Source organism: Cydia strobilella, chromosome 20 (genome assembly GCF_947568885.1).
Source record: "Cydia strobilella chromosome 20, ilCydStro3.1, whole genome shotgun sequence".
Classification (NCBI taxonomy): Eukaryota; Metazoa; Arthropoda; class Insecta; order Lepidoptera; family Tortricidae; genus Cydia; species Cydia strobilella.
The window spans coordinates 1,035,498-1,049,372 of NC_086060.1; the positions used below are offsets into that span (position 1 = coordinate 1,035,498).

The 13,875-nt window shown below is 36.4% G+C and overlaps 1 protein-coding gene across 1 annotated transcript in view; it reads right to left on the reverse strand.

Moving 5' to 3' along the window:
- LOC134750580 (alpha-2C adrenergic receptor) overlaps window positions 1-13,875 on the reverse strand; it is a 661,861-nt gene that overhangs the window by 322,245 nt on the left and 325,741 nt on the right. The window contains exon 4 of the mRNA XM_063685789.1: window positions 2,340-2,483. Coding sequence (XP_063541859.1) covers window positions 2,340-2,483 — 144 coding nt within the window. The remainder of the gene's footprint in view (window positions 1-2,339; window positions 2,484-13,875) is intronic.

Genomic DNA, 13,875 nt, shown 5'->3' on the forward strand with positions numbered 1-13,875 from the left:
CCGATATATCTGATGGCGACTGTACAGTCACGCTCCGCGATTGTTACGCCATTTAGGGTTCTAGCTAAATTGGACATAAATAAATAAATAAATAAAAAATAAAAAAAATAAAAAAAATAAAAAAATAAAAAAGCCTTTATTTCCAAATTTCCAATTTTACATTAAAAGTTTTTGCGTGTTGTTAGTAATTTTCTTATAGCTAGTAGTTAGTGTTAAGTTTGTGTATGTTATTTACTAATTTAATTTAATTTGGACCCCTCTTTGAGTGGAGGCCTCCTCCAATTCTCTTCATTTTTCTTTCCCTGCAGTTTCATGTCATTTTGTAGTGTTTTTCTGCGTACAGGTTCTTCATTTGTTTTGAAATTGTTTTTTTGTTCAAGTTTCTGTTGTGTAGTTTTTTGTTGTTTAGTTTCGCTGGGATTACTGGTTAGAGTTTTGTTGCGCATGATTTGTTTGTGGTTCTTTCGTTGGAGGGTTGCGGTCATAATTCCCCACGATGACCGCTATTCGTCTTGGGGAATGATAGTTTATGTTGGTTGCTTGATCTACTGTGGTGTGTTTCCGGGGGTCTGTCGTTCATTGCTATTCTTCGCTTCGTTCGCTCGTGGACTGATATGAATTTGCCCTTGGGCGGTTCATGAGATCGAAAGCATTTGTCTTATATATTTTATTTTATATTGGACATACCATAGCGTAATTATGGAACAACCAATTTAGCTAGGACCCTAAATGGCGTAGCTGCCAATCGCGAAGCGTGATGGTACAAACGGAATAGACCAAGTAATTAGTTATTTGAAATTAGAATTTGTTTTGACATTTTTATGCGCATGTTTTTATAAGTATTTAAGTTGAGGTTAGTTTTAATTAGTTTCCATGTTCCTACTGTAACTCATATCTGTACTCCTAGCATGTAAGTGGATTGGTTTTAAACTGTAAACTTACATTGTTTTCAATAAATAATAATAAAGTAAAGTAGAAATTAAGTATGGGAATCTTAATCTTCAGCAGCTACCGTAGCCGCTTGTAATTGCCAAAGCCATATCTGGAACCTAGCCCTAGCCTCTCTATGTGCCTGACTGACATGCTTGTTCCACCCTATCACACTAATGCTATAATGCTTCTTTAATTTTCTATAGACGTTCACTCCATCTAGCGAGCTATAATCCATGACGCTCACAGAATTTCACGGAGTAAATATGCTGAAAAATTGCATACACCATATTAATTGACGATGAAAACTTGAATTTTTACGTAACAAGCTGGCGAATGGAAGCGAATGATACTTAATTCAATGGTAATGAACGCATTTTTCGAATCCCGAACGTTCGTTTGGCGTGTTTGTTCTTTAATTAAGTTGGTGATAAAATTTCTGGAATGGGACGTATTTTGTTGATTATTGGCATGTTTTTTGCGACTCAAAAGAAATATGTAGCTCATTTTTTGAATTTCTGTTAAATATCTGTGTACGTACTCTATTCGATGTTTGTTGTCGTTATTGACAAATTTTTTATAGCATTTTTTTTTAAAGTGTGCCTCACGGACCCCTAGGGCTCCGCGAAGCCTCTGTTGGGGCCCCACGAGAATACCTGTAATAATAAGAAGAAAACCCAGCTCTTTTATTGTTATGTCTGGTCTACACTCTACAGTGACAAACGATTTTTTTTTTTAATTTAGGGATCCGTCAAATATTTCGCTTTCCAAAAGGGTTCTGTCATCAAAAATGTTTGAGAACCGCTAAATTAGAAACGAGCTCCAGGCTTAGTACAAGTAAGACTAAAGTTACTTAGAAAGGACTATCGGGCCAATACGAACAATGATCTAGATATCAACTAGATATCCACTAGATATGAAACAGAAAAGATAACGAGATATTTAAGAAAGTCATGTCAAATTTGACATTTCCGCGATTCCGAATGTCCTCTTGAACGATCTCTTTAAGATTTGCTTAAAATATTACTTAGACATCCAATGGATATCTAATGGATATCCCAAAACGTAACAATAATTGTAGCGTGAAATAACAATATTGGTCGAATCAAACTGCAAAAGATAAGTAGTTGATAACTAATCTATAACGTATCTATTAGATCTCGTATTGGTCTCGTTCTAGTAATTATCACGTTGTTCGAATTGACCGGTATGTTTTCGTTTAATAGTAAGTAATGGATCTACTCATGGTTCCAAAGTACAAAAAGAGATGAACCAGGACAGCCTAACTACGCAGACAACCTAGAACAGAGCTCTCTGGCGCAAACGTACAAGGAGACCCGTCGCAGATGAGCTGGGAAGAGGGTTGGCCAAAGAAGAGTAAGTAATGGATTTATCCTGAAGTTAATTACCTTGCACTGTGGAAACTGCTGCGGCGGCCTGGTGACCCTCCAGCCCAAGAGTGGGGGGATGCAGACTAAAGCGGACATTAGCCAGACTGCCGCTATCATAAACGCAGCGCGCGCTGGCGTCCGCGTCTTTAGGTAGTCGACCGCCTGAGGACAAACAAAAATAATATCGTTAGTGTTTTGAATGATTCACGGTTAGTTTCACTAGATAACTCATAAATAATACAAAAGGTAATCACGGTCTATATCCCGGTCAATATAAGTCTAATATCGTTAGTGTTATCAAAGAGGATATAATAGGATAGAGCGGAGTACCACTCCATAACACTATGTCATAGTAAATTTTGTAGCCACAGTAAACTCACTGCCATCTATCGACACACTATTAAAACTAAAAATAAAAATATAAAAAAAAAACTATATGGATAAATGTTTTTTTTATTTGCAATATTTGCATTGATTATTATTATATTATTTTGACTCATGTTCTTTGACTGATACGCGTTAAAATTGTTAAATAACAAACGGAACCGTCAACGCCATCTATACGAGAATAGGCCAAAGGTAGTGGCGCCATCTGATCGAGAATCAAATTTTCTTGATTTCCGAGGCACGTTTTTTCCTTAGACTACTTATCTTATACGGAGTTACATAATATATCTTTGGTCTTGGTGATTGGCGCGCGTCTCACGCACGACTTATTTTGCATGCGTGAGCAATCTAATGGTCGTATCAAAACCAGTTCAAAACGTAACATATTTGTTAAATCTGAATCTGGCTCTAGTTGATCTCACTACAGCAGTATCTTTGTTTAACACCGTCAACCGGGGTGAGTAGGGATTGCCGGGGTAAATAATGACAAAACTAAAAATTTTGATTTAGGTACCTGTAAATTTTTTGACAAATTGTATCATACAAAATCTACTATTATTGTCAATCGAATGATTTTAGTTTTGTCCCTATACACCCCGGCCATCCCTATTCACCCCAGTTGACAGAACCAATTGCCCTGACTGACTATACGTCTTTATAGCAACGTGTCCGTCCGCGAATCAAACGGTCATTCACCCCAAACTTATCTAATCTGACGGACGGACAGACGTAAGCGTAACGGAATGCATACAATTTGAATAGGGCCTCGTTTGCTCGAAGGTGGCGGTATTCCACGTTTTAATCGAGACATTGCTTTGATTATTATTAGGTCATTATTTTAATCTGTGAACAACGAACAAACGGGAGGCGTGAAGTCAAAACAAAGAGGCTCTTTCCGTAATTTTATGAAATGTAAGGATACTGAGCGGATGCTGCCCTTGCCCGGGCCGTGTCATGTAACATACCATGGATGATATAATAATAATATATAAGCGCCTTGGTTTATATAGACTGTAAGCTTTCTAATAAAGCTTACAGCTTGATTGTAGCTTGTAAATAAAGTGAAATAAATGAAATGGGACGCACGCAGAGGTCGCATTCGCCAGGGTGTAAGGACTATTGAGAGTTAATGGATAAATAACTTGTCTCAATTAATAGACATTTATTTTATTCATTTATTTTACTTTATTAGGTACACTAAACAGATACCGTACAATATCATGAGAAACATACAATTCACATTATGGCTTAAGAACTAGCACGAGATCCAAAACAATTAAGTGTGCACACACAGCATGTTTTACAATTCAGTGGAAATTGTTACAAATTAATTTAACTATCATAGCTACAGTGAAAAATACCAAAGAACAAATAACTATTTTAACATTACAATATAAGGGAGTAATAATAGCAGATGACATCAGTCAGTGAGAGAAGAGGATGTCAGCCAACAATTTCTTAAACCTAGCAATTTGAAGCATTACTGACCCAATAGTGAAAATGTTGGATTAAATACTGGTCTATACGATAAAAAAATCCAGACGCCTGCCTAATAAAACAGTATTAAATTGAAACTATAAAATACCCAGATTCACGAAACTAAAATAAGTTTTCCTACAGAATCAAGTTTTTTTTTTCTCTCATTAGTTTCTTTTTTGGCGTGACATTCTGAGAAACACGGATACAAACAAGATCAACATACACAAACTCTTTACACATACATACACACCTTTAGGTGTGTGAAAGAGTTTGTGTATGTTGAGCCGTGTATTAAGATACACTGGTAAAATCAAAAACCTTCGTTTTGGCTTTTTCATAGTCATGGAAAAATTACAGCCTGGAATATAAGGCTAGGTAATTAAAGTACATTCTGAAATATCATTCAAGTTAAACTAGGAATTAATAAAAAAATGTGTTGACAACATGTCAATTCATTATGACCATGTTTGTAAATTGGACAATATAATACCTGTGTCCAACTCACAAATATGGTCATACGACCAGGTATTATCAAAGAAACTCGAATACTGCGTTTGAACTAATGCACGTTCAGCATCATTTAATTTTCTCATGTGTATGCAAGATTAATACACTTGGGTCTTGTTTTATAGACGGTTATGTCAGAACTGAACTGAATTAATTCATTAGTATTCAGACTATTTTATTAGATTATTTTATGAATTTACAGCAGTCTGAAGCAGACATGGGATTGGTTCTAATATGAAATAATTCGAGTTTATTTTGTGATATTGTAAAGTTCGTAACCGAGCGGTCTGTTCGACAGGTCAAAGCGACCTGTAAAACTGTCACAAGCATGAAATTTACACTAGGGATACAGTTTGTTAGTTATAAATTAGTAGATTGTACAACAAGGGCATAAAGCAATCCACTCTCAACCGAGGCACTTTATTGGTCCGAGCGCAGCGAGGACCATTATAGTCGAGGATAAAAATGGACATTTATGCCTGAGTTACTTTTCTCGATTGTGAGTAAAATATAATAAAAACTTAAGGGTTTCTTTTGTACCTTTTTGGTACGGAACCCTAAAAAAATATCAAATATTGTAGGTTATTTTACCGTATTTATTCAAGACTAAAGAAAATTGTACTCGGGCCGGTCCAGGGGCCCGTTTCTCAAAAGCTTGTAGCTTGTAATACAAGTGGAAGTACCTTTCTAACAAAAGCTGTCAAAAAGTGACATCCGCTTATATTACAAGTTACAAGCTTTTGAGAAACGTGCCCCTGGGCGCGGGGCACGCAGGTCGGGACTTCGGGAGCGCGCCGGTCGGGGGAGCGCCGGCAGTGCTGGCAGTTTGTATGGCAGATTTTGGACTTTATTTCTGAGAGAAAAAAATATGATAAAATAATTTGACTTAAAATTGTCTATTAAGAGTTATCTAGTTATAGTTTAAAATACTTTACTATGCATATGCTCGAAAAGTGCGTTTCCTACGGAGCCATATCATGCGGAAAGTACTACTTTTCCGCACTAGTGCTTATTGTTTTCAATTATTTTTACACATACACATATGGTGCTACTTTCTCGCTGGTGCTTTTTGTTTTCAATTGTTTAATAATTAAACTTATTTGCCATGATATGTTTTTTTATTTACTCGCACAATGCATAGTCAAACATTGTATGATACACGTGCGTAAAGATGATTTCCGACTCGTATTCCTTTATACACTCGCTCGCTTTGTTCGTTCGTGAATAAACTTCCACTCGTCGGAAATCATACACTTTCATATTTCATATTTATTTATTGCAACCATGGTTTTATAGGTATTACAAATTCTTGGTTTTATAGGTATTACTTTCCGCACTTGTTGCATAAATAGCTATTTTGAACCATGTATCCATACTATTTCGTCTTGTGTATGCAAGATTAATACACTTGGGTCTTGTTTTATAGAGGATCGATGTCTGAACTGAATGCATGAATTTATTAATATTGAAACAATTTTATTAGATTATTTTATGAATTTACACCTCGAAGCAGACATTGGATTGGTTCGAATATAAAATTGAGAATCAATGTTCGAGTTTATTTTGTGATATCGTAAAGTTCCTAACTGAAACAAAATGAATTAATATATATTTATTTAAGACTATCTTTTGTCCGCGGCTTCGTCTGCGTGGGATAATGATGATGATGATTGATAAAACTATCATATTAATGTCCTTCTTTGGGCTTGAAACTATCTCCATGGATACCAAATTCATCTAAATCGGTTCAAAGGTTTATGCGTAAAGAATCTCCGCATCTTGATTAACGCATGAATTAGTTTTATCTTATTATTATTGTTTTTTTTTTGACACAATTTTTTTTTTTTTTTTTTTTCTCTTTATTTAAAAGTTTATATAAGAAATTAAAACTAGGTATAAGTTCAAAATAAGTAGTTTAAGATCCAATATTGTACACCCTAGTAGGGTATCATGTACCTACTTGACCAATGTGTAAGACCAGTATGTACAAATGAACATGATTACAATGGAATAAGTGATATGATATGATCTTTTCAAATGACTTTTTCGTCTAAGAAGGTAATCTGTTAAACAAAAGCCTTTGTTCCTTTTATGCGTGCGGTTGCCCATTGTGTACCACTGAGTCTGAGCGCGTGCTACAGCGTGCGCCATTGTCAGACAATGGTACACAATGGGCGACCGCAGGACACTTATACCACTTTAGTGGCAAAGAAGCAGACAGCCCGCCTAAGTCCGGTAAGCGGCCACGGTAGCCTATGAATGCCTGTAACTCCAAATTATTTGCATGAACGTTGCTCGTATCGTCGTATGTCATGAACCGTGATAGTTACACAGTTGAAATTTTTACAAATGATGTATTTCTGTTGCCACTATAACAACAAATACTAAAAAAATATGAAAATATTTAAGGGGGCTCACATACAACAAACGTGATTTTTTTGCCGTTTTTATAGAAAATCTTACGGAACCCTTCGTAACTAAACTCTTGTGGTGCAGTTACTTTTTTAGGGTTCCGTACCCAAAGGGTAAAAACGGGACCCTATTACTAAGACTTCGCTGTCCGTCTGTCCGTCTGTCACCAGGCTGCATCTCGTGATCTGTGATAGCTAGACAGCTGAAATTTTCACAGATGATTTATTTCATACATATTAAAAACAGAATGAAATAGAGATTTAAGTGGGACTCCCATACAACAAACGTGATTTTTGACCGAAGTTAAGCAACGTCGGGCGGGGTCAGTACTTGGATGGGTGACCGTTTTTATAGATAATGGTACGGAACCCTTCGTGTGCGAGTCCGACTCGCACTTGGCCGGTTTTTTTTTACTAGCATGGTGTCCCACTGCTGGGCAAATGCCTCTCCCCTTGTCTTCCACGACTCCCGATATAGTGCCTACCGATACAGTTGTTGAAAGGTGTCTAGGTCGTCCCGCCATCTCCGTCTGATATAATTATATTATATAATATAGTATAACACCCATGGTTTAAGAACAAATCTATATGCTTCATAACACAAATAAATAATGTCCTTACGGGATTCGATCCCAGGACCATCGGCTTTCATCTTCATAGACAGGGTCTACCGACTGGGCCAGGCCGCTCGTCAAATATTGAACTATTATTTTATTACTACGTATAGAACCGGCACAGAGAACCAGTATTTTGCGCCACCAGTTGTTGTTGTTTTGGCAACAAACCAAATTTTATCGCCTGTCACCATGCCTGTCACGTTCTAACAAGTATGTATATGCGAAAGTGACTGGTATAGTGACAGGTGATAAAAATGCAACCATGCTAACACCTCTTAATGCGTAGGAGCCATGACTTTCACGACGCTTTGGTCGCATGGTACAGGCTCCGATTGCGACAATTTCATTGTTTGTTATGGCTTCTGTATAGTAATAATAACTCTACTTGTATGTCGTCAAATAGTAATCATGCATTGGCAACCGACCAAATCGTTAAAAATCAATTTGAACACGTGTTTGGTGACATTACTGCAAGACTAGTTTATATTACCAATAATAAAGTCGCCAACCGACACATCATCGAATAGCAATATCAACGTCCGTCCGAATTTCACAAGATACGGCGTCAAATAAATTTCAGTCGGCAAATAAAAGAACGGAGTGACAAGCGTGGAGCGACAGGCGCACTGGGTGCGAGATTTTTAAGTCTGTCTGGGAGTTACGTCAGCAACAAACTATTAGAATCACTATTATATCTATGACTCTCACCAACTGGCTGGAGCCTTGGGCCAGGATTACACTCGTAAGTTTTACTTACGTAAGTAGGGACGAAGCTATTTGCTAGAATGAGATAACGATATTCATATCTTATTCTGTAGTATAGCTGTGTCCCTACTACTTACGTAAGTAAAACTTACAAGTGTAATCCTGGCCTTATGTATGGCAGAAGCTATGGAGTCCGTCCGGCGCCGCGCCGTCGCACCGATAGAACCGACTTTTAATTCAAAAATATTTGATTTTATGAATATTTTGTACGATAGGCGAGTTTAAGACCTAATGCATCTTGGAGGAAATTTAACATGAGCAGTATCAACTAGTGGAATAAAATAGCGAGTGTTTTTATTTTAAATTTTTAGTCGGCTACATTCTCGGGCGAGACAAAGCGAATTAAAAAAATCCGTGAATGCAGTGATGATTAATTTTTTCCATCCTGTATATCAGATGAGTGTCAGTCATATGCAACGAAAGCTTCGTCTATATATTATATTCCCTGAGTTTCCCTTTTGTATTATCGTTTTCTTTTGTACAATACAGTTTAAATAAATAAACAAATAATTCACCGCTACGTATACCCCGTCCATGAAACGAAGAGGCGCCAGGGAATAAACTGCGTTTATTTGCACACAGCTTTTATTGCTTAAGCCGTAACGAAAATTCGGACTGCAGCTTTCTTTGACGACTGTTTCGAGTAAATCGATTCTTTGACGAATAGTGACAGCTTTTGCCTACCCCAATAGAAGTATAGTTTTACCACGGGTCTAGAATGTACAGTCAGCTGCAGAGAGAGGTTTTTCTTTCTAGATCTGTAGATTTTACTCTGAACATCAATCAGAGAGTGATCAATACTCAATATTTTATTGCAAATTCACAAAGTAATTGTACAGGTGGTAAACGTATAAGCTAGGTCTTTGTGAACCATGTTGGGCACTGCAATATACTATAACTATAACTATAATTTACAATTCCAAGGAGAGGAGAATTTGTGATTAAATTTTTTAACATATTATTATAAGCAAATGTAAAAATTAAAATTAAAATGTTAAAAATACACTCTTCGTCTCGAAAGTTTTAATTTCAATGTCATTTGTCATTTATTATTCAAAACATTAAGTATTATATTAACAAGAATAAATAATCTATAGATATTATTTAATTATAATCTGTTATTAAAAAATTCGCTTAACTTATCTACTTAATAATAACTGCTTAATTTTATTTATATATATATATATATTATCATTTTCTTCTTCTTTTATAGAGTCCGGGAGCTTATTATATATTTTAATAGACATTACTAAAGGGCCTGATGACAGTAGTTTAAGTTTACAAGGTGGTGGGAATGAAAAGGTAGGTCCTCTCGTTTTATATAGAGTTCCCTATGCTTTCGAACGAACTTACACATTTCTAATATACAGGGTGGGCACAGGGATTCCGACACACTTTAACCATGAATTCTAGTGCCTATTTGGATAAAAAAAAAGTAATATAACAATGCCATAGAAAGCCTAATTTACGAGATATTCAATTATTTAAGTAATTTCGAAGTTAAAAAAACTCAAGGCTAACACGCCCTTATGTGACGTAATCATACATACCAAGACACAAACAATCACACATGCAAAGCAGAAGTGTTAAAAATAGTAAACTTACCTGTCATCTGCTATAAACTAGACTATAAAGTGTCATATTGGTGTCGCATGTTGTCTTTTTCACTCTTTCAAACTAAAGATACGTTCACAAGTTAGTACTATCGTTAATTGATTTATTTTGTTCCAGAAATTAAGTAAATTAATTAGGCAATTTTGGACCCATGTTGATATAACATTTTTCTTTCGTAACACTGCCAGGAATCCACGGTTAAAGTCTGTCGGAATCCCTGTGCCCACCCTGTATACATAGATGTAAGGGTCAGCAGTCCAAGTTCAGAAAAATAAGGTTTGTGGGTTTCGATTTCGTCAAGTGTTTTATTTATTAAGATACGAACAAGCTTTTTCTGAAGGGTAAAAAGTAATGGAGCGTTGGTACTATTACCCCACAGAATAATACCGTAATTTAGCCAGGAATATGCATACGCGTAATATGTTGTTAGGGCTGTCTCTAAATTTGTCGTTACTTTAACCTCCCGAAGCGCATAGATGAATTGAGATATTTTTTTCCTAATTTTCTCTTTATAATATTTCCAATTCATGTGACTGTCTATATCTAAACCGAGTAGTGTAGCGCTTTGCACGACTTCTAGCTGAGTATCTTCGTAGGTGTAATCTATATCTAGTGGCGTTTTCTGGAATGGGTAGAATGCAATTATTTTGGTTTTCTTATAATTTATATCGAGGTTATGGTCTTTCATCCAGGAACTGATTACATTTAGGTTAGCTGTAAGTTTCTCATTGACGTATTCAGGGTTTCAAAAGAGTAAGTCAGAAAAACAAGCTGTAATTAGTGACACATCATCGGCAAATAGCACACAGGGATCATTTGTGATTTTGGGCAGGTCATTGATGTAAATAAGGAAAAGCAAACATCCAATAACGCTTCCTTGCGGGATAGAAGCGTGAAGAGTTTCAAAATTCGATTTTACATTTTCCCCAGCAAGGTGACGAAAGCAAAATTCCCTGAGTTTATTTGCACTTAGGTAGCCTTTTATTTCTGAAGACGGAGAAAATTCAGTGGAACTGCACTCACTTTGACGATATTGTTTTAAGTGAGGCCACACGACAGTGCACTTTCACAAAGGTAATAAAGACAACCTTTAAGGAAAATGTATTCTGATTGTAATTACAGATTATAAAGATCTGAATTTGTTAAGGATATGATCTATCAAGTTTTAATAACAAAACTTCCGTGAAACACAGACATATTAAATAATATATCAATAACGGGTCACTCGTGTATTTTAAGTCGAAAACGCTCAAAGTACTGATGACACTCCTCGGTACGGAGTGAAACATGTAGAGCTTTTTTCGACTTAAAATACGTAAATGACCCGTTAGAAAAGTCCTCCTGCACCAATGTGGATAAGGAGGGATTCACACTGGTGGAAAGAAAGAGAAAGGCACGCAGGTCGCCCCGTATGACTGTGTGGCACTGCGGAGCCGGTTAATTCTGGTCTACGGATTGCAACACCGAGTAAGGCGCTCTATGTGTCTCGACTGCATTACTCTGCCGGAGCCGACGAGGTGGTGAAGTACATCCGCCGGAAGACTGGCTATACGCTGAGGGTGCACCAGCTACAGTCGCGTCACTATGTGCACTTCAGTTCATTTGTGGTGCGCGTGCCGCGGCCGCTGCAGGACACCATCGCTAGCGCGGACTTCTGTGTGGTGTTTCGGTGGTTCCGGGGCAACTTGCCGAATTCTACACCAGGTCAGACGACGCAACGGAGCCACGCTGTTATGTCGTCGCCCAAATCTTAAATACCTAAATCGTATTGTATAATTGTATCTTTGTATTTTTATTTGTTTTGTAGTTCGCAGTGCCTTAGTAGTAATACTGTAATGCTGTGTAACTAATTTGAATAATAAAATAAATTATCTATCAGTGTTAAAGTGATGTTTCTGGTTGAATACTTTTTTTTTTTATTAAGACCTGTCAAAAACATGTCGCCAATGGCGACTAAAAATACAAGTGAGTGTAACCGTTGTGATCTAAATATTTTAAATAAGGACCTATTATTTTTCTGTTTTAGTAATTGATTATTTCGCACATGTACTTACACATTACGATACTCGGGGTGTTAATTATAATTATTTTCTAATATTATTTAATGTTTACAGTATTTGACGAACGTAATTCTGTTATTATTTTAGAAGATACAATATGATGAATGTTATTATTTAGACAACACATAAAAAAGATAAATGATCATAGTAAATGTCTCAACTGAAAGCTCGAACAACAATAAAAACATTTTAACTGACGTAACTTTAGGCATAAGTGAAATTAATACGTCTATAATAAAGTTACTAAGTTTTCTTTAAGTTTGAAAGGTCGTACTGAGTAACTTTTTATATAGGTCACCAAACGAAGGAAACACAGGGGAAATAATTCGTGTATAAACAAATTTTGGAATAGTTGTAGGAAATGGTATATGAAAAAAACTACTTAAAGTACCGGAGGGTGGGGGTGATGCCAAAGGAACTTTTTATAGTTTTTCGTAAATAACTTTTAACGCATTCATTGCCAGGGGGCGTGGCCTAGGAATAAACTTGTATGACACCTATGACGGTGAACGCACATGTGTTTTGGGGGCAGTGAATGTGTTAAACGGTGTCCCCTAGCAAAAAATGTTCTACTACATAACTAATCTACATACAATTTTCTACAAAAGTTTATGTACACTTTTTCGCTAAGATTAATATTTCAAAATATATTAAAGTGAGTTACTTTTTTTTTGTTTCTGAAGCATGAATGATCAGTTTTTTTTTCATCGGGATAAAAAAAACTCGGTTAAAGACCCTTTTGCATATAGGTAATGTTAAAATCGTCAGATTGACGCGTGATATTTGAAATATTTAGACATTAGGTAGAATTACTTATGTCATGCTTTATATTGATTATTGAGTGTTAGTTAAGTGCATTCCAGTAACTCAACTTAATGTTATTTACGGAGTTTTTTATTTACTATCAAGATTCACAAATTGATATTGGATTTCCATTAATCCAATAGCAAATAATATTTATAGCTTGTAAACAGACAACATTTATACATACAATATACAATAATTACAATATATGTATACGAAACAAAACCTGTGTCGAAACGTCGGTAAATAAAGGTAACAAAATAAATTAGCGATAGACCCGTTTCTAAATGTCATTTGATATACGAAACAAATCTAAAACTAATGCATCGAGTTCATTTTCTTACAAAAATGTAATCCTGCACCAAACTGTCTCTGTTTAGCCCAATGGTTGACTGGTAGAGAATGCCTCAAGGCGTTAAGTCCGCCATTTGTACTCTTTTTGTGTAAATTTGTGCAATAAAGTTTAAATATATGTGTCGTTTTCATCCAAAAGGTACCACATTGTCACTTGCCATAAGGACGCTCTGACATGTTCTTCGTATAAAGATACAAGCAATTTTCGTCCTTATGGTAAGCGACAATGTGGTACCTTTTGCTTGAAAACGTCACAAATAAATAATGACGCGTATCCACTAGAGGCAGCCTCGGGTCGAGCGGCTGCCTAGCTCCGAGGCCGCGCAAGAGATGCTGCCTCAACCGCGAGCCTAAGGTTGAGGCAGCTCTACTTGCGCGGCCTCGGGGCGAGGCAGGCGCTCGACCCGAGGCCGCCTCTAGTGGATACACGGCTCAATATAAAGGCAAAAACAAACCAAGCGCTAAACCACACCACAGGAAAATAAACTAAAAACCTCTCCAACTAATAATTATCCGTAAACGTCTTTCTTCCGTTACGAAAGTGTTGATAATATCA